General features: G+C 34.9%; 1 protein-coding gene across 4 annotated transcripts in view; it reads right to left on the bottom strand.

Moving 5' to 3' along the window:
* Positions 1 to 3624: 3624 nt before the first annotated feature.
* Positions 3625 to 20535, bottom strand: part of RBM27 (RNA binding motif protein 27) — a 63869-nt gene continuing 46958 nt past the window's right edge. For all 4 annotated transcript variants that reach the window (XM_012178689.5, XM_042250614.2, XM_004008925.6 and 1 more), the window contains 6 exons: positions 19935 to 20009; positions 19627 to 19791; positions 17972 to 18076; positions 17670 to 17861; positions 13286 to 13396; positions 3625 to 11356 (listed from right to left, as the gene is read on the bottom strand). In XM_012178689.5, the coding sequence (XP_012034079.1) occupies positions 11273 to 11356; positions 13286 to 13396; positions 17670 to 17861; positions 17972 to 18076; positions 19627 to 19791; positions 19935 to 20009 (732 nt within the window). In that variant the 3' untranslated portion in view covers positions 3625 to 11272. The remainder of the gene's footprint in view (positions 11357 to 13285; positions 13397 to 17669; positions 17862 to 17971; positions 18077 to 19626; positions 19792 to 19934; positions 20010 to 20535) is intronic.

Genomic DNA, 20535 nt, shown 5'->3' with positions numbered 1-20535 from the left:
GTTTGTTTAAATAATTACTATAGAAACTGAAAAAGAAGTGTGTAAGAGTTTTAACATGATCCTTTTCACAGGGTCTATCACCTCACTGATAATTTTACAAACAGATGGAGACAATGACAGCTTGCTTTTAAATATTTTCTTCCTTCTATGCTGAAACACACAAGCCATGAACAATTGGTACAGGTATTTCACATAATTTGTACTAATGATATATCTATTCAAGAGCTAATTCCAGTATCCTCCAAATATATTTGGTATGGAAAATAGTTTCATTAATTTTTCCACTGTAAATATTTTCCTTTGGCCATACCCTAAAGCATAATTCACTGACTATGATGTACATACACTTCACGGAATTGCTCAACCAAGGAAAAATCTCATTTTGTCAAAGAGGTTCACAGTTTTCTGGTGGGGGCAGATCACAGGGCAACCAGTACAGGTGATTCTGCAGTGTGACTCTGTTAAGCAAATTCCCAGTCAGTTCAAAGGGCTTGAGACTTTGGGGGAATACTTAGGCTTTTCTGTGGTACATTACATAAGCACATAAAATACTTACATTCTTCTGTGGAAGACTAGACAGGAAACCAAGCCCCTTCATCCAATTGAAGTCTGAAGCTTGGAAGATGGTCAGAACATACTATATTTGACCACTTTGTGGCTATGCGTAATATTCACTAACAATTGGTTAAGATTACAAAATATCATTATCTAGTGTCTGGTGGTCTTTATCTCCTTGATTAATGTGACATATTAAAGAAATATAAAGGTGCAATCTCAGATATAAAGTATTCACCTCTCTTCTCCAACATTGCTAAGCATATTTAGGTGATTCCACAAGATTAACAACCAAAGTAGGAAATTCAGTTGTAGTTGAAAACAGCTCCATTCAGCTCCAAACAGCTCCAGGACAATCTGATGAAGCTTTGAAGATCTGCTAATAAAAGTTTGCATTTCACGGGGTACTTTCAGAGGTATTATCTCATTTAATGCTTATTTCAATCCTGCAAGCAATAAATGGGTTCTGAAATTATAAAGCACATTTTATGTGTAAACTGAGCATTCAAAAGATTGATTAACCTCAGCTCATACAGCTATTGGGCTTCTCAGGTGGCGCTAGAGGTAAACAACCCACCTGCCAATGCAGGAGACATGAGATGCACAGGTCGGATCCCTAGGGTTGGGAAGATCCCCTGGAAGAGATCATGGCGACTCACTTCTTGCCTGGAGAATTCCATGGACAGAGAAGCCTGCTGGGCTACATTCCAGAGTCGCAAAGAGCTGGACATGACTGAAGGGACTTAGCACGCACCGTACGCATGCGCGCGTACACGCATGCACACACGCACGCAACTACTAGTACGTTAACACAGAAGGAAGCAGTGTTAGCAGCTGTGCTTTGGGGGCTTTCCCGGTGGTCTAATGGTTAAGAATCTGCCAATGCAGGGGACACGGGTTTGATCCCTCTGGGAACATCTCACCACATGCCACGGCGCAACTAAGCCCAGGCGTCATACCTGCTGAGTCACTGCTCCGCAAGAAGCCACCGCAATGAGAAGCCCGCCAACCGCAACCAGAAAGTAGGCCCTGCTCTCCGCAGCTAGGGACAGCCCCTGTGCAATAATAAAGACCCAGCACAGGCGAAAGTAATTTTTTTTTAAGCTGCACCTTTAAGTCAGATTGTATTGTGGCTTCAAATCTTGGCTTTGTTTTGAGACGATGACCGGTCTGTGCCTCAGCTGTCCCTTGGATGGAAAGGGGAAAATCACGGTATACCTCGTAGAGTAAATGAGAATGTTTGAAACACACAGTACAGAGAGTCACATGATGAGCACTGAAGTAGTGTCCAATTGAGTTTGACACCACGCCTGGGCTCTCTCGACCCCTGAGGCTAAGGAACACCCCAGCTGTAGGAGAGGAACTTCCTTCATCAGACCTGTGGGTCTTAAACATTCTGCTCGCCATCCCTCTCTGACTGGGAATAGTGGAATAAAAGTACACCAACAAAAAAAAAATGGTACTATGCTTAAAGAAACCAAGACTGAAATTGAAAAGAAACAGACTTACAGGAAGTACATCACTGAATAAAAATAGCCTTCACAGTTTCAAGTTTACAATTTCTTTTCAGTATAATTTAAATTGTGGTGAAATGAAACAAAAATACACTAAATAAAAGGCAGAAAAGCGTTGTTCTTTATGAGACTTCCCTAGTTCTTCAAGTCATTTATGCAACAGTTATTAAAAGAACTTCTACTTGCAGGCTATTTTACCTTGTCAAATTTTTAAAATTTTCTTATTTATGAAATAAGAAAAAAACCCATTAGGTTTCTGGGCAAGGCTGGTTGGTCAAGGATTACCGTACTAAAATGTTGAACACTATCAAAAGTCATTGTCATTTTCTTCTAAGTATTCAAATTTTCTTTGGATTCTGACTCATGAAGGTCACAAAGAAAGGAAAACAAGTGATACTCTCTGTTGTAACCTATTCTTATGCTCTGAGTCTGTAAAGTATCAAGCTGTGTGATGATCACAGAAACCTTGAAATGAATAAAAAGGCAGTTCTCCTGGATCATACAACAGGAGAGACAAAATACACTGTGTACTATTTTACAGACAATGTTCAAAGCTTTCTGGACATGTTTGAGTGTACCAGTAGGATTCTTCAGTTTCTTTTTCCTAGACACAGCCTTTTCTGAGAAAGTGATAGGTGCCTACAACTCTTAAATAGCTTTCCAAAGATACTATGAGCTCAGTACAAAAGCTAGCCATAAGAAGAATCCTTATAGTACTTACTTAAAACCTTAACTTCTACATAAATTTTAATCATTGACTTCAATCTTTAAAGACTTTGGTCCAGCTTTATCTGATTTATCAATAACAGTCACTGGAAGGTATGAAACTAAGAGTGGCTGAAACTTCTTTGACATACTGTGGTCTCAGGAGGCAACACAGCACCATTCTATTGCGATGACTCCAAATAATTTTCACATGAATGGCTAAAGTGCAGAAATGTATAATTTATTAAGATTTAAATAAATCACAGGGAGAGAAGTGCCTTAACATAATTGATAGAAATTTTTCAAAAGAAAATAAATAATTCCAAGAAATTAAGTTCTATGTATAAAATTCTTCCTCATCTTTGATATTTCAAAGCAAAATGTGCTCATAATGCTTTAAAAAGAACATGTATGCTTTTTTAGCATTTGATGAGTTTTTTTTTTAATGACTTGATCCAAAATTTAGAGGAAATGCCTTTCTAAAAAACTGTTAACCTGAAGAATGTTATAATCATTCTTTTTTTGTCTTAGCAATTTCCAGATACAGTTCCCATACTGGAAATATTCCTAATAGCTGCTAAATTTCTCAAGAGTAAAAAATTTTTTCTGTTGAATCTATTAGAACATGTCTACTTTTCTCACGGGCTGTTGAAAAATGAAAAAACCCCTTTCTCTCAGGGGTGCTAACATCTTTTCCTTTTTGCCGATGACAATTACTACCGTATCATTAGTAGCCAACAAACATCTCATGGTTGCCAACATAGCTAAAATTAGAAATCCACAGGATTCAGAATGACATTACTAAAACAAGAAATCTGAACATGTAAAAAAATAACTCCATAAACAATAGAACAGTGACATGAACATCAGTTTTATTCACTGAGAATATACTCTTTTAAAAAAGTCTATGGCATAAACATAACTATGAACAAACACTGCTATTCTCAGCACTTTCTGTCTAGAAGATTCAGTATACTATATGAAAACATCATTAAATTAAAGCATATAAACTTATTTATGTACACCATGATTTTTTTAATGCTAAGGTTAAAAGGAAGAAGGCACCAGAAATATTGAAAAACACAAAGAAGCAAGGTAGAAACACTCCAAGATTATCATAATTCTGTTTGCCACAGGGAAAATATTTAAGATAAAATTGAAAATAAAATAAACATAGGATATAGCCAAATTATTGTCAAATGTATCAAATTGGCTGGCTGTACATTATGGAGGTCACAGAAAATTATTACTTTAAAATGCTTCCACACAAATTAGCATCTATAAACACTATGCTCTGTGGTTTCCAATATACTACCTAAAAATAGCATTGCTCCCCAAGGGAGCCTGGTTCCAATCCAAGGCAGATGAGCTAGATGGAGCCAGAATGGCAGTATTTGACAGACACTAATAAAAAAGACCAGTGACATTCCACAGACTTGCAATACCCCATTTTATTAGAAGCAGCAGAGCAGAAAGGTTAAACACAAGCACATGGGAGTCAGACCCATGTTCAAATCCTGGTCCCACCACTACAGGCCGTGTGACCTCAGGGAAGCCACTGAATCTCTTCTAAACTCAGTTTTCAAGGCCAAAGGGAACAAGGGAGCACCTTTTTCAAAGGGCTGCTTCAAGCAGAATGCAGGCAAACTACTGAACTGTGATCTGGTTCACAGTCTGCCTTCAACACATCTACTGAATTGAATTCACCAAAGTGAAGAGTTTATCAGCCAGTTTAATAGAAAATAGTTACTTGGCACCACTTATCAGAGAAAGTCAAGTTTTATTGCTTAAGGAATCCAGAAAGGATTGTACATGGACAAGAGGGTAGAAATACTGAAATGTACCAATAATGTATTTTCCATGATCTATGTTGATTTCATTACTTTGCAGATACTGGTTTTCTCCTATGGATTTCTGAAAATATGGCAAGCTTCTCACTCACATGTTCTCCATCTTTCCCTGTATACTTTAGGAAGGCCCAGACATTTGTTGTTGCTGCAGTTTAGTCGCTAAGTTGTGTCCTACTTGCCATGCTCCTGTCCATGGGATTTCCCAGGCACAACATTGGAGTAGATTATTTCCTTCTCCAGGGGCTCTTCCCTACCCAAGGACTGGTCTCTTGCATTTCCTGCAGTGGCAGGCAACTTCTTCACTGCTGAGCCACAAAGGAAGCCCCACTTCTTTCTTATATAGGGGTTTATCAGTATTTGCTATTTCTTATGAACCTACAGGAGAATATGTTTTAAAAGGGTGAAATTCAATTCCAAAATTCAATTTTGGAATATGTCCAGTTTTCTCACAGAGCTATCAAACCTGGTTTGTTTTTTAATGATTTTTAGCTAAGGTGAACTCTCAGTGCAAAATTAAATTCAATGCCAAATAATCTTTTCTTGATTCACAGACACTAAGTATTTGTAGTAACATGGACTTTATGGGCAGTTTTTTTTTTTTAAACATAAATAATTCTTGCAAATTGCTTTAAATTTCATAAAAAGTAGCACCAATATTCTAGTATTCTACTCCCTTCTCAGGATAAACAATGACAAAAATATAAAACTGCAGGAAAATTCTAAAAGTCACTCATAGTTATCTATTACAAAAATTAAAAACTATGAAGTAACTTCATGCTCAAGAGCACCAAGTAATCAATAAAGAGACTGATGCATACATTATTTTCACCTTTGATTTATTTTGTAAAATTTATTTTTGGCTGCACCTTGTGGCATGCAGGGTCTTATTTCCCCAACAAGGATCCAATCCATACCCCCTGCTGTGGAAGTGTTGAGTCAGAACCACTGGACTGCCAGGGAAGTTCCTTTTATCTTTAATTTTTAGACTAAAGGTCAACTTCAGAACCCCAGACTACTTTTCCAAGCAAAGCACAGAAGATAATATTTTATCATTTATATTCAAAATCGTATTGACAATGTCACAGGAAGAGGGATTTAAAAATGCAATTCACCCTGCAACTTAATAGGCTGGTGTTTTCCAAACTGCAATTCTGAAAGCAAAAGAGTGGGTCCTGCCTGACAATAGAAAAAAATATCAGGTGCATATAAAGTTGTAAGGGCAAGCAATGTCTGGTAAACTTTTTGTTTGGCATGTATGTACATATACATTGGGTTACAGTGCAGAATGTTTTCTACTCTTGAATTCAGTTACTGCTCTAAGGCCCACTAAATTTTGCCTTCTGGAGCCCCCTACAGGCTTTAAATGTTAAAATCTTGAGTTTTACAGTAAATATAGTAAGCCTTTTGATGGAGGGTGTTCAGGAACTAGAACTTGATTGTTTACACAGGAACAGTCGCTTATACAGATAAATAAGCAGCCTTTGGTCTAAGAACTGAAACTAATGTGCACAGCCTCAACCTTGAAGTTATACCATCCTCAAAAAACCATATTAACTTGGCAAGGTCAATCTTAGCCCTTCTTGTTTAATTTAAAATTAAGAGAAACGTATCAGTATCTCACAAAAGAAGCTGTTTGGGGGCAAACTAAGAAGAGACAGAATCACAAGGACTTTAGTCTTGTTAACAAGACATTCACTTTTATGAGGTTTTCACAAAGCAGTGTTGAAAACTCAAATCAACAGAAATGCAGCCAGGCAACTCAAAGGCTTATTCCCATAAGCCTACTCCCCAAGAATGGTTTGAGTAAAGAGCAAAAATTTTGATCAAGTACTATTACCCCGACTCAACTGTTTTAAGAACTAAGGGGTCACATATCAAAGTAACAGAACTCTATGAAGTGATTAGAAAACTGAAGGGCTGTATAGGTAATACAGGCTTCCATTGAGAACAAACTAATAGGCTATAGGCTAGGGCATTATTCCCTTGCTCCTCTTTCATAAGAGGAAAAATATAAATACAAAGTAACAATGTTTATCATGCTTCCTGACTACCACAACCCAAAATAAAAATTTGAAAAAAAAAAAAATTTGCAGACTTTTTGCAGAAGCCTGAGGAGACTAAAACCACAAATATCCTACAATCATCAAACACTATTCTGACCTTAATTTCACCTGTATCAAGTCACCCATCTCAAAGTGTTTGGGATGGTTTAGTAAACCTAAGGTTGATTACAGGACCAGGTAAATGGTAGATGATCCTGTAGAAAGGAGATCACTTGGCAGTAAATCAATTTAGCATAAATGAAGGTGATTCATAACACATCAATTAGAAGCAGTTTTTTTTTTTTAAATCAGTGTTGGTTGGCTCCTCAAATAGATCTTTGAGACTAAAAGTGATACAAAATGGACAGGTCTGACTTGCAAAATTTTGGTTCCTTTAAAGCAAACCTGGCACATCTTAAAATGATCCCATAGGCTAACTTACATACTCATCTTTATTGGAACATAACTAGACCCAGTCTAGGTACTACATTTTGCAATTCAAAATGTATCCTTGGCTTTAAAATAATTTCCACCAAAATTAGTAAAAACTTCACATAAAGCCAGTAATTTGTTTAATGAGAGCTCCATTTTAGTAAAATGTTTGACTTGTTACTATTAAACAAATGTAACTATGTTCAGAATTATGCTTGCCCTCCCCCAAAAGCCTCAGACTAATGTTTACTATAAATATATACTGTATAAATTACAATCTATTCAAAACAAATGGTAACACAGCTTATTTGCTACTTAATTCATAAAATATGGCTAAAACTTTATTTGAAAAGAAGGAAAATGAAATTTACTCCCATTCTTTAGTATTTTCCTGTATAAACTGAGATTTGAGGAACGACTCTTCTTGGACAATGAATAAACATTTGGAGGGAACTATATACAAAGAGATTTCAAAACAAGAAAATGGGAGCCCAAACGATATACTTCCTTTTCCCATCACCACCCAGTCCTCTTGATTAAGATCACTCCTTCTCTTGTTATTCCTCACTAAACAGCCATCACAGTTACTACAGTTTAAATTCAAGGTGTTCTTTCTTTTCTCTCTATTGTGCTTATGGGAAATATCCTTCCTACTGTTTGTTGGCATCTTGAATATCCTCAAGATAATACTAAAATAACTGCTTTTGTAAAATAGTTTGTGCTTTTATCTGGGATACCAAGACCCATTCATGAACAAACTATGCTATCAAGTTTACTTGTAACACGTTAATGCCCTTCCCTTTTGCTTCCAAGAGCACTCTATCTATCAAAGGAGTTATTCTACTGAATATTTAATAGTCAGTGATTTTGGTACCCAAATTCAGATTGAGTGACGTTCTCTCATGTACATGAACTCAACATAAAACACACAAACATATCCATCACTCATTCATTCTCACTCAAGCAAGCATACACACACATTTTCTTTCTTTCCAGAACAAGCCAGAATTACAGCTCTTTTGGTGATTGTTATAATTTTTGGAATGGTTCATAAATTTTGCAAATTCTTTTAAATTTGGAACTTTTATCTTTTTTTCTTTCTTTTTTTCCCAATTGTGAACCATTCCATATTGCATCTTTATTGCAAAAGTCAACATGCTTCTTAGAAATTCAGATTGTAATTGATAAAACAAACATTACATATATGAATTTAAATGTATAAACAGTTAGAAATTCAACAATATCTCCTATTATACTATTACACAAGTTCACAATTTTGTAAAAACTATAATACAGGCATACTATACATCAAGAGGAACCACTATTCCTTTTCACATGATTTTTTTCTTTTTTTAAAATAATGATCTATACCATGGACCTTTCTTCTTCCACCCTAACAAGACATTTTCCAATTTATCACCTTAGCTAGAGACAATGTTTTCTCAATGTTACAACATGAAGCAATTGAGGGAAATTCTACATTCCCCGGGGTTACCTTTTTAAGCCTGGGCAGTAAGCCACTAGTAAAACCAAGCTGACCAAGCCAGGCTGGTGGTTGTTATTGCTCAATAGCTACTTAGAAAGATGTCATACACATTCAAAAGAACAGAATTTGCCTCAGATGGTATGTGCTATTTCTGTAAGTGAAGATGCCAAGAAAACAAGTCATGTTTACTTGCTTTTAAGAGAAATTCTAACGGTTTGGGATCTCAGCCCTAAAGGAAAAAATACATACATTCAACTAGTTTATGCCAATCTTAACTTAAATTTTCCAATATTCAATGCATATTTTGAATTATTTTTGAGAGTCAAACATTAGAAATGACATTTTGAAAGAGTTTTAGTCCTATTTAAGGTGTATCAAAAACTAAGTTTTAAAGGGCCTAAAAACTTACTGGAAAAAGTGTCTATTCTTCACTTTAACATCCTTCTCTTTCACCCCATCTCCCCCAAGAACTAAGAAATCAAACAAATCCTTAACTCTCTCTGTACTGAGAGTGTAATAAGATGTCAATTTTAGGTTAAAAAAAAATCATATGAAAAGGAATCTCATTCTGCTGAACTGTCTACTGAAAATTTTCTTACAGCTCCATTAATTTACTGTAATTTTCAGTTTCCAAATACAAAAATACAACAATTCTTATTGAAATCTATACGCTGGTAGTTTTAGTACACAAAAAAAAACCCAAACAAATTATTTACAAAATTATACAGTTTAAGAAAAAACTTTGTACAAAAAATATATAAATCCTTTGTTCCCTCTATCACGTTTAAACTGTCAGGACTCAAAATATTCACCACAATGAATCTTTCAAAATATATACTGACTGAGCCACAGACATCAAGAAAATTTCATTCGAGATGATGGAGGAAGAAGGAGCAAGATTGCTTATTCTAGTACCCCACTGCGATGTTTTCCTTCTCTTATAAGCTTTGTGTTATCAGAAATGTCATAATAACCTAGAAAGAGGAAGTCCTTATCATTATGGAGGGAAAATTTCATAAAAACTTAAAAATGATCCTGGTTTGACACATCATTCCAGGAAAATATACAGAAGAGGAAAGATAATCAGAATGTGGGATTTAACTTCTTATAGCCAAAAAAATCTAGAGTCCTGATGGTTTTAAATTTCTTAGTGAATAGTTTCTACTGTGAGAAACAGTCTCTTTACCTCAGGAAACAAAATCCTTGACATGGTGATCACCAAGAACCTTCTGAAGCCAACAGAAGGTTTCAAATTTTCACACCACACATATTATAAAAACATAGATGTATATATCCTTGAAAAAGTGATATCCTATTTACATTAATCATTTTATTTCCCCAGGGGTCAATACAGTGTAGTGTTGCTCCTCTGCTTTTCCATCTAACATTCAGAACACAAGGACATAAATTTACAGATATATTTTACTTAACAGATACTCTATACTCTATACAGTGTACAGTAAAAATGCACACAGTGAAGGAAACTGTCTACTGAAGATGCATATGTTCATGGATAGCAACAAGCTACAAAATTATGAAAATATAAGGTCATCTGATCAAAGTCAAGTTATGACTCCCATTTATTACTAGCATACCCATCCCCCTACCCCATCTCCCCCCCCCCCAACCTACCCCCAGTCACCTCACCATCATGGTTTAAATTTAGGAAAAGCATTTCAGACACTTTTAAACCCTTTTGCATAACTATTAACTGAAATGAAGCTTAAAAAAAAAAGCTGGTGACTCTCCCCACAAATCCTTCCATCATTCTCATTAAAATATCACTTATTTATCAAGGTGCTGGTTTAAACTTTTTATTGGAGACTGACTTTTGGTGGCCCCAAAGAATCACTTATCTCAGTAATGGGTAAGTAAGGCTATTAATAAAAAGACAGAAGAAAGAAAATGGGGATGAGAAAGGGGCAACAGATAAAAGCCTTTTTTATAGTCTGAAAATATGAAAAAAAAAAAAACAAACAAAAACCCATAACTGAACCAATGCTTGATAATTTCAAAGCAAACTAAAACTCAGTAGCAGAAGTTCAGAAGAGTTAATGTGATGACAGAATGGAAATACCACAGAGCTTGCCTGGCACTGAAGAACAGTTATGATTAACACTAAAACAGTACTCACTGCTGCATATTAAATCCCCCCAAAATTTAGATTGAATGTAAGTTGGGCTCCGCCTCAATAAAAAAATTAAATTTACATTTCTTCCAAGACAACTCTTGAAAGCCAAAGGGTATTTTAATTACAAGTATCTCCTACTGTCTGACGACCCACCCATAACAGCTGAGAGTTAAGAGATTCCAGGCGATTTGACATTTAATGAAATTTTATCAGCAGATTATAATCCAAAATAAAATTTCTGAACACCCTGTCATTTACATCATAATCCAACACCAATAGAAACAAAAACAGGTGGTGTGGAAAATAAGGCTCTAGAGATTATCCATGTCATTCCTGTGGATCTTCACAACTGTGTAAAAGTCACTAGGCCTTTGGTGCTTTAATATCATGAACAGTTATGAGATGTATTTAAATAGCAAACTTGCTGTCCTTACACCTACTGTGTCAAAAAGAAAAATAAAAAAAATTTTTTTTTGGCTCATTGACTTCTTTAAATAATTTTAAAAAGTTGTTCTTCTAAACAATATTCCTAAAAATTATACAAGTCGCATCAGATTTCATCTTCGCCATGAACGAGACTCATATTCATCTTCGTCTTCGTCGTCGTCATCATGCAAAAACAAATCCGAGGTTTCTGTTTCCTGAAAAAAAGAGGGTAAAATCTGCTCAGTGGCACAAGAAAACTAAGTAGAGTACTTTTTAGGCCAAAGAACAGACTAGTATACAGTGCCCAGACTGGATTTACAAGTGATAAACTCATAGAATATCTTTAGTAAGTAAGTAAAGTCATTCAGTGTGTCTGACTCTTTGCGACCGCATGGACAGTAGCCTACCAGGCTCCTCTGTCCATGGGATTTTCCAGGTGAGAGTACTAGAGTGGGTTGCCATTTCCTTCTCCATGGGATCTTCCCAACCCAGGGATTGAACCTGGGTCTTCAGCACTGCAGGCAGATGCTTTACCATCTGAGCCACCAGGGAAGCCCAAGTATCTTTAGCGGCAAGAAAAACTAAAAATGTTTAAAATACATATACATACACATACATATATATGTGTGTGTGTATATATATATATATTTGTCTCCCTTGTTAATTTTGCTAGTTTAATAGGAGAAGACTTCCATTCTAATATCATCAGGAAAATTAAAAAACATATAAATGTTTAGTGGGGGGTGGTTACCTATGACACGTTTTTGATTAATTTTATTCTATTATTTTAAAAGTGAGAAAAATAAATAACCACTTGAACTTCTGAATTTTTCCTCTGCTGTTGCTGCTGTTAAGTCACTTCAGTTGTGTCCGACTGTGTGACCCAACAGACAGCAGCCCACCAGGCTCCCCCGTCCCTGGGATTCTCCAGGCAACAATACTGGAGTGGGTTGCCATTTCCTTCTCCAATGCATGAAAGTGAAAAGTGAAAGTGAAGTCGCTCAGTCATGTCTGACTCTGTGCGACCCCATGAACTGCAGCCCACCAGGCTCCTCCGCCCATGGGATTTTCCAGGCAAGGGTACTGGAGTGGGGTGCCATCACCTTCTCCGGAGTTTTTCCTCTAAAAGCCAATTATTTGTGAGAGAAGAATATAATAACTTTCCTATGACACTGATATTCCAAATCTACCATAAAAATCTAAAATCTTACAAACATAACAAAGTATCTACAGACATTCCCAAAATACCAAGATTTTTCTGTTCTTAACAAGGGAAAAGTTTCTCCTTTTGTAAAATTTTCTGCTGTAGGTAAAATTACCCATTTGGTCAGGAAAACTCTTGATCAGCCATAAATGCTTGCTATCTTTTAAAACCAAAATTACAATGAATGAGGAATAACTTGCAATGCTCCCTAAAGTGTCTACTTTAATAAACTAACTAGAAATATAGGGGTAAAAAAGCAATATTAGTTCCCATTGTTTTAAGAAGCTGATTAATTACCCACTTGGTCAGGAAAACTCTTGGTCAGCCATAAATGCTTGCTATTTTTTAAAATCAAAATTACAATGAATGAGGAATAACTTGCAAGCAGTGCTCCCTAAAGTGTCTACTTTAAGAAACTAACTAGAAATATAGGAGTAAAAAAGCAATATTAGTCTCCATTGTTTTAAGAAGCTGATTAATACTTATATTATTTAAGTCCATGGTTTTGCTATTCTTTCCTCTTACGTCCAACTTCTTTACACTCTCACTTTAATGAACTATACATAGAAAATAAGAAACTCAAATCTATTGCTTATGGAATTTGAATAAGTGAAAACTAAAACAACCAGATGCAATTTAATTGTTCCCTTAATCCACATCTTTATTTAACAAAATAAAAATGTCCAGAGCCCCAATAAAGCCAAAATAAATGCAAACTTTATAAAAAGAATAGTTTCGCCTACAACAGAAAATAATCCCCAAAAGAGCTTTTTCATTTCTGCACCTGTCCTGATTCTTTAATAAACTTCTAGACTAGTGTTAATCACATGCATGAAAAAACTCACTATGTATTTTAAAATTTACATTATTTACTTTAATGTCAAGAAAAGCATATAACTGGAGAACAATCTAATTCAACTCTTTTTAGTTGTTAAATTACCTCCTCCTTGACTTCTTCTTCCTCAGTCTCAGTGGATACAGAAGGCACCTTGGTCTTGTGCCATGATATTTGTAGCCGACGGTCTTTGAATTTTGACCCTTGGTTTGCAGGCTAAAATAGATTTTAGAACACAAGAGTTTATACTCACATTTACTAATGATTTCTTCAAATTGTGTGCTATTAAAAGTTTAATGATTATGTGAAGGAAAAAAAAATCTGTTAAAATGGATCTACAAATAATCTCCAATGAGAGCTAGAAAAAGTGATGTTCTCTTTAATTAGAAAAACATGTCTGGCTTTCCCAGGATAATCCATGATTAATGCTGATGCCACATAAATTTTAAGATTTGTCTTGGTTTGGAAGATAATTTATATACAGTCATTCTACTTGGAAAAATCATGATGAGGACAACAAGTACTACTTTAATATGATTACTGACATTTCATATTGATAATTACAAATTCAGAGTAAAATCTTATAGATGTAAATATTTAAAAATCATCTATTCATCTCATGACATCCCTTCTATCCCAATCTATATCTGATTAAACTGTTTCCATTTCCTTTCCCAAAATGCCATACGACGACAAACACTCCACGGCACATCTATGCATCCCACAAATGTTAAACACTATCCTGCAGTATTTGTTTTTGTTTGCTTCTGTGAACGTGCTCAGTTGTGTCCAACTCTGCAGTCTCATGGACTGTAGCCGACCAGGCTTCTCCGTCCATGGAATTTTCCAGGCAAGAATACTGGAGTAGGGGATCTTCCTGACCAGGGATCAAACCCAGATCTCCTGTGTCTCCTGCACTGGTAGGCAGATTCTTTACCACTGAGCCACCTGGGAAGTCAAACACTATCCTACCTACCTCAGGGTAAAATTACTCAGTTTCAAATGTATTTCTTGTTATTACCATCTAAACATTTTTTTCCCTCCCCATCAAATTTCAATAAGAGAAAACAAAAAACTCGTGGGATATATTAAAATGAATATCAGAATTACTCATTTTAATATGTCCCATGAGTCAAAATGTTTGTGTTTACCATCTTTTCAAAATTAGGTAGTTACTAAGTGAGTAGATATTAAAAGTTATCATGAGGAACAAATTTTTCTCATGTGAGGTGACAACAGATGTTAACTAATTTTATAATCATATATGTATATCAAATCATTATGTTGTACATCTGAAAATAATAGTGTTATATGTCAATTATATCTTAATAAATCTTTAAAAAAGGGCAACTTGTGTAATTTGTTGATTTGTTGTTGTTATTGTTCAGTCACTAAGTCATGCTTGACTCTTTTGCAACTCCATGGACTGTAGACAGCCAGTCTCCACTGTCCATGGAGTGGGTTTCCATTTCTATTCTCAGAATGATCCAGATCTTCCCGACCCAGGGATTGAACCTGCGTCTCCTGCATTGGCAGGCAGGTGAATTCTTTACCACCAAACCACCAGGGAAGCTCCTAATTTGTGTAATAGACATCCCTTACTCTATCCTTTAACATATGATGAATTATAGAGACTTGATCAGCATTCTGTTTATTCCTACATTATTTAAATTCTTTCCAGTTTTACTGAAGTATAACTGACAAAACTGTAAGATATTTAAAGTGTACAACGTGATGATTTGAAACACTGGGAAAAGATACCCTTCCTCCTTTGATCAACACATCCATATCTCACAGATTTAGCCTTTAGGGAGGGGGCTAGAACATTTAAGTTCTAACCTCTTAGCAAATTTCAATTATATAATAGTCTAATCAACTGCAGTCACCATTAAGTTCTTAGACTTTGTTATTTCCATTTTTAAATAAAGATACGTTACTTTTACTAGTAAGAAAAAGCAATATAAAAATTTTAATCTGTATTAACTGGGTTGCTTTCCAAAGAAGGCAGTAGTTCTATCCTCCAGAAGGAATTTTAAGGCATTAAATGTATTATATTTCTATTAATATTATTGAAGGAAGAGGAGAAATTTAATTTGCATGCAGCCAGGAACTAAGAATATAAAACTCCCACTACCTAACTTGCAACAAATAAGATTAATAAGTAGAATAAAGATGTATTTTAACATCTTTAAGTTCAAGTCAGGAACTCTCATACAACACTGATGGGAATCTAAACTGAAAAAACTGACGCAGTTTACTCAACAGTTTCATCTACATCAACAGAAATGCATACATATATTAAAAGACATCTAAAATAATGTTCATTGCAACACTGTTCATAAAAATGAAACGGAAATAATCCAAATACCTATCAACAGGAGAATTGAAAAGTAAATTGTGGTATGTTTATACAACTGAAAACTATACAGAAATAAAAATAGCAAACAACTGTTACATGTAATAACATGAATAAATCTCAGAAATATAACGTTAAGAAAAAAACCAAATAGACAGACACACTTCAAAACAGCTTCACTAAAACCCATCAACCGGTGGGAGGGGGGGGTCCATGTTTGGGAACGCATGTAAGAATTAAAGATTTTAAAATTAAAAATAAAAAAAAAGGAAAAAAAATAAAGGTATTTTTAGCTAAAAAAAAAATAAAAATAAAAAAAAATAAAACCCATCAACCATCTTTTCATTCAGATATAGCCGCTCAATGAGCTTTTCACAATCATTAAGGACAGTAAAAGGATACTAAAAACATACATTTTACTTTAGCCTCTGTGAGATATGAAATACCTCAAAGAAGAGCTGCCCTGTAAGTTTGTCAAATCTACTTTCAATAATGTCTCAGGCATAAGTATTTCTGTTTTGTTGTTGGTTTTTTTTTTTTTTTCCACAGAAAGCACCCTATACTGCCCAAGTACCTGTTATCAGAGTGTTTTCTAGCACTCAAGACTGTCTGACAGCACCCTGTCAAGACAAAAAACAAACTACAAAACACCATCAAAACTAACAGTAGTGTCTCGTTCTTTAAGCTGCCTCCTGTGCCTTGGCTTTCTTTGCTCCTTCCCCAAATGTCTGGACATGTCCCATAATGCACAGAGTGTTATATTTCAGACTTTAAAAAAAATGTATGTTTGTAAAACTTGGTTATTATAACTATTCTATAATGACTCTACTTATGAGAAGGGCAGAGAGCCAATTGAGCATGACTTCTGGGTTAAAACTTAAACATTTACATATACATCTCCATTAACCCTCAGGATAGAGCAAAGCAGCTTCCCACCTCACAAGATAACCACCTTTTTTAACAAAAACTTTCTGCAGAGCCAAATTTATGAAAATCCTGCTTTATATTATCTAATGTCACCTCAGCAGAGCTGGCCATGGCTCTAAACGCCCAACTATTTGGCAAGGAGATTCAAATGTTTATAATCGGCACTGAAGGACAAAAATCAACGTTCACTCGGGCTCCAGAAGATCACCCTGTGCACACACAGTGCTCCTCCACCTGTTACCTTCTTTACTCCTAAAAGAAGTCTCTTAAAGACAATCTTCCACTTTACAAAAAAATAACTGTCAGACTAGTGAAAAGAACTGGCTCGAGAGTAAACAGGCTACACCCAAGATGGCTCTCAAATCTGGACATTTTATAACAAGCTAGCGTTCTCCAATGACAAGGGCAAAACAAGGTTAATGGGCATCAAACTAATGAAACTATAGTGTGATGTCTTGCTGTGTAAGATTTCCTTCACCACCGTTAGGGCTGAAAATGCTTCTCTCAAAAAAGTTGTTTGAGGAATAGGAACTTTGGATGTCAACAGTAAACTGTGTATTATCACCTTGGTACTGTATGATCTCGGTTGACTTTCTTAAGCTTCACTTTTCCCATCTTTATATGTGGGATTTTACATGTACTTTATACAGTTATTTAAGATTACATGAGATCATGCATGAAAATGCTCTAGCACAAATAACACTCAGAAAATATTTATTGAATGAATTAATGAATGGTTAGAAAGAGAATATATACAAAATAATAGAAACATTTACCTGTGGCAAATATTTATTTAAATGTTTGTCTAAAAGTAAGTGGTCATCACTGTATATAGAATATAACCAAGCATGACACTTCTAACAAATTTTTCCTTTGGATTTCATCTCCATCCCAGACTATTTTCATTTATTGGTACCTGGAAAGCCATGTAAACACCTAGTAAAAGATGTAATAAACCCTAATGCAAAAATCAAATATACCTTTGGAACAACTTTTGTCACTACAAATGCATTTATGTGAAATATTATGGAATATAGCATGAGCTACTTCTTGACCTTCAAATATATTAACAGGAATGTGCTAATATCCATGATTTTACAATTTAATTTTCTAATCTATAAAACATTTGACATTTATACAGAAGGCAGCAAGGAAATGCTGACTACAATGATTTTACAGTTAGCACTTACTACTTTAAAAACTTACTGAAAAATGCTGAAGTAAGTCATCTTTCTCCTCCTCCATGAAGCCCCCAACTGTGAGTGCTTTGGGGCGGTGGTCCACCACCATGTGATTTAGTGAACCCCTTCCTCTCCCTCCACGGCCTCGGCCTCTCCCTCGACCTTGAGAGGACATCGTCTTTCCTCGACCCACAGGTAAAATACCTAATCGTGCAGCCTGAATAACAAAAGATAGAATATAATATATAATGTTGGACTAAACCTTGGAAGAGAGGGAAATTATTTTTTGAGATGTTAACTGTAATAGGTAACTCCTCTTAATCTCACCTCAACCTGTAACTGATTGAGTTTTTTCCGTAACTCTGTTGTATCTTCTCCTGAGGACAGTCTCTTGTGAAGGTCCAGTTCAGTATCTAATAGTTCTTTTTGGGCCTGTGGAAAAATTAAGAGTAAAAATGTATTTTTTAGACAACTTATAAAATCTTGTTCAGAATATTACACTTTTAGAATGACACAGATCTCTTCTGGGTAAATGTGAAAGCATGAAATCTCTTCTGGGTGTTTTAAGGAAAGTAACTTGACAGAAATAATACTGAAAACATGTAGCGTATAATGTTATCAGTAATAACAATAAAAAGTATTACTGCTTAATAAGCAAGTAGTACAATATGCTTAAGATGGCCTAAAAATCAGACACTGGAAACAGTCACCCGAGATGAGGGAGCTGAGAATGATTATCACATAAAAAAAGCATCATAACTGAAACACGATGGTGCAAAATAAATTATACAGTAAAAATTCACTAATAATACAAATAAACAGTTATAATCATTGCTTTCAGATCTGAACCCTGTAACTATTGCCACTCTTTTTCTTTTTTAAAGGAACAAATTATCAGTCTTTAGCTGGTGTGACTTTGAGAGATTTTCTTCCACCATATTCTCTTCAATTTCTAAAATTAAATGTTCTTTCCATAATTGGGGAAGCTTCAATTAAAAATAACATTTTTATTACATATTTTAAAAGCAAAAGCAGTCTTTTTTATCATAAGTTAATATTTTAAACAAAATTTTATTGGATTATATAGTTGATTGACAATGTGTAAAATATAACCTTAAAGAAACACTTTACATTCTTTTACTAACAGAAAACCACAACTTCAAATGCAATACAATACTGTATATAAAAATTTACATTCTATATATCTGACAAATTTATTCCCAGTTCTCAAGTGAAGTGAAGTCGCTCAGTTGTGTCTGACTTTTTGCAACCCCATGGACTGTAGCCTACCAGGCTCCTTAGTCCATGGAATTTTCCAGGCAAGAGTATTAGAGTGAGTGGGTTGCCATTTCCTTCTCCAGGGGATCTTCCCGACTCAGGGACTGAACCCAGATCTCCCGCACTGCAGGTAGACACTTTACCATCTGAGCCACCAGGGAAGCCCTCTAATTCTCAAAGGGCTGCAGATTTATCTAAAATCCTACTACAGACCTGTAGAATAATGATAGAACCTCACTGTAAAAGCAAACATTCTGCTACAGTAAGGAAACAAATAGAAATTAACAAAATTAGACTTAAATAGATCTAGAACTCTTGACTATTGTTTTCAATAAAAAGTCATACTTTTACCCACACTAAAGTCAATGCTATCTTCTGACTATTAAAAGAGATGGTGTATTACAACGTAATTGAAGAATTATGGAAAGAATTGATGAAAAGAGGAAATGTCTCTTTCCTTGTCATCACTCTAGCAGTTACACCCTCAGCATGAAGAACAAAAAAATTTCAGTTAAAAATATATCTTTGTTGAAACTGGGTAGTATCTGTTCTTTCAAAGGGAGTACATAGCATTTACAGAAATATTTAAAAAAAATTGTTGCTAGTGTCTCACACTAGTTACTTAAGGTTCCACTGAACTTTCAAAAGTGCCAAGCACACCACAAATGTTCAATAAGCCTATACCGAAAGAAAGATGCAATTACCTCTGTTTTTGTCTTTACTTTAGATGGTGTGGAGACTGCAGAAGATGTTTTTAACTCATCTTTCAATTGTGAGATCTTTTCTCCAAGCTCTTTCAAAGTCTTCATTATATTTGCTCTCTCTTCTGGTTTCATGTTTTTGTTTTTTTCTAGCTTGGATATTAACATCTATAAAATAAACAACAAAAAAAAGTGAAACTATGCTTAGTAAACTCTAATACAAATAACCTTGAAAATTTTGGGGGAAATATCTTTGGAAAATCCATTCTGTACATCAATTCCAGCAAGCAAATAATGAATGTTTGTCTTACCTTTTGGCATTCTATTTGTTTTTCTAACATTTCTTGCCTCTTTTTCCTCATATCTTGTTGTAGCTTCATTGCTTCCTGTATGAACAGGTAAGTTTCTCATTACTAATTTTTTCCTTACAAGTTTGCCAATGATACATAAGGCTACTATAATCTCAACTCATCTCCCCTGAGTCATCCCTTACACAAGGCAGCTCTTCCTCCTAATCAAAAAACAGCTGACCAGATATGAAACCTTTAAACCTATTTTCCCAACACTTCCAATATAAAAGAGTTTACATTTATAATTATACTTTAATATTTCAAATACTGAACATAAATTAGCTGTATCTATGAGGTTTATTCACTTAAAAGACCTGAATGCATATGTAAAGAAAAACAAGAGCTGTTTTTACCTCCCCATGTAATAAGTCAAATATTTACTTTTGAAGTTTAAAGTCTAAAAATGTGAGATGCAGCTCTAGGTTAGAAATGATAGCAAAATCTATCTGGAAAATGTCATCTCTGACCCCTCTGTTAATTGAATCTCTAATTATACTAATACATAAACATCTATTTTATTTGAAAAACTATGTGAGTTTAAATCTAAGATGATAATTGTTAT

Source organism: Ovis aries, chromosome 5 (genome assembly GCF_016772045.2).
Source record: "Ovis aries strain OAR_USU_Benz2616 breed Rambouillet chromosome 5, ARS-UI_Ramb_v3.0, whole genome shotgun sequence".
In the NCBI taxonomy this organism is placed as follows: domain Eukaryota; kingdom Metazoa; phylum Chordata; class Mammalia; order Artiodactyla; family Bovidae; genus Ovis; species Ovis aries.
This window is presented reverse-complemented; position numbering and strand designations above follow the sequence as displayed.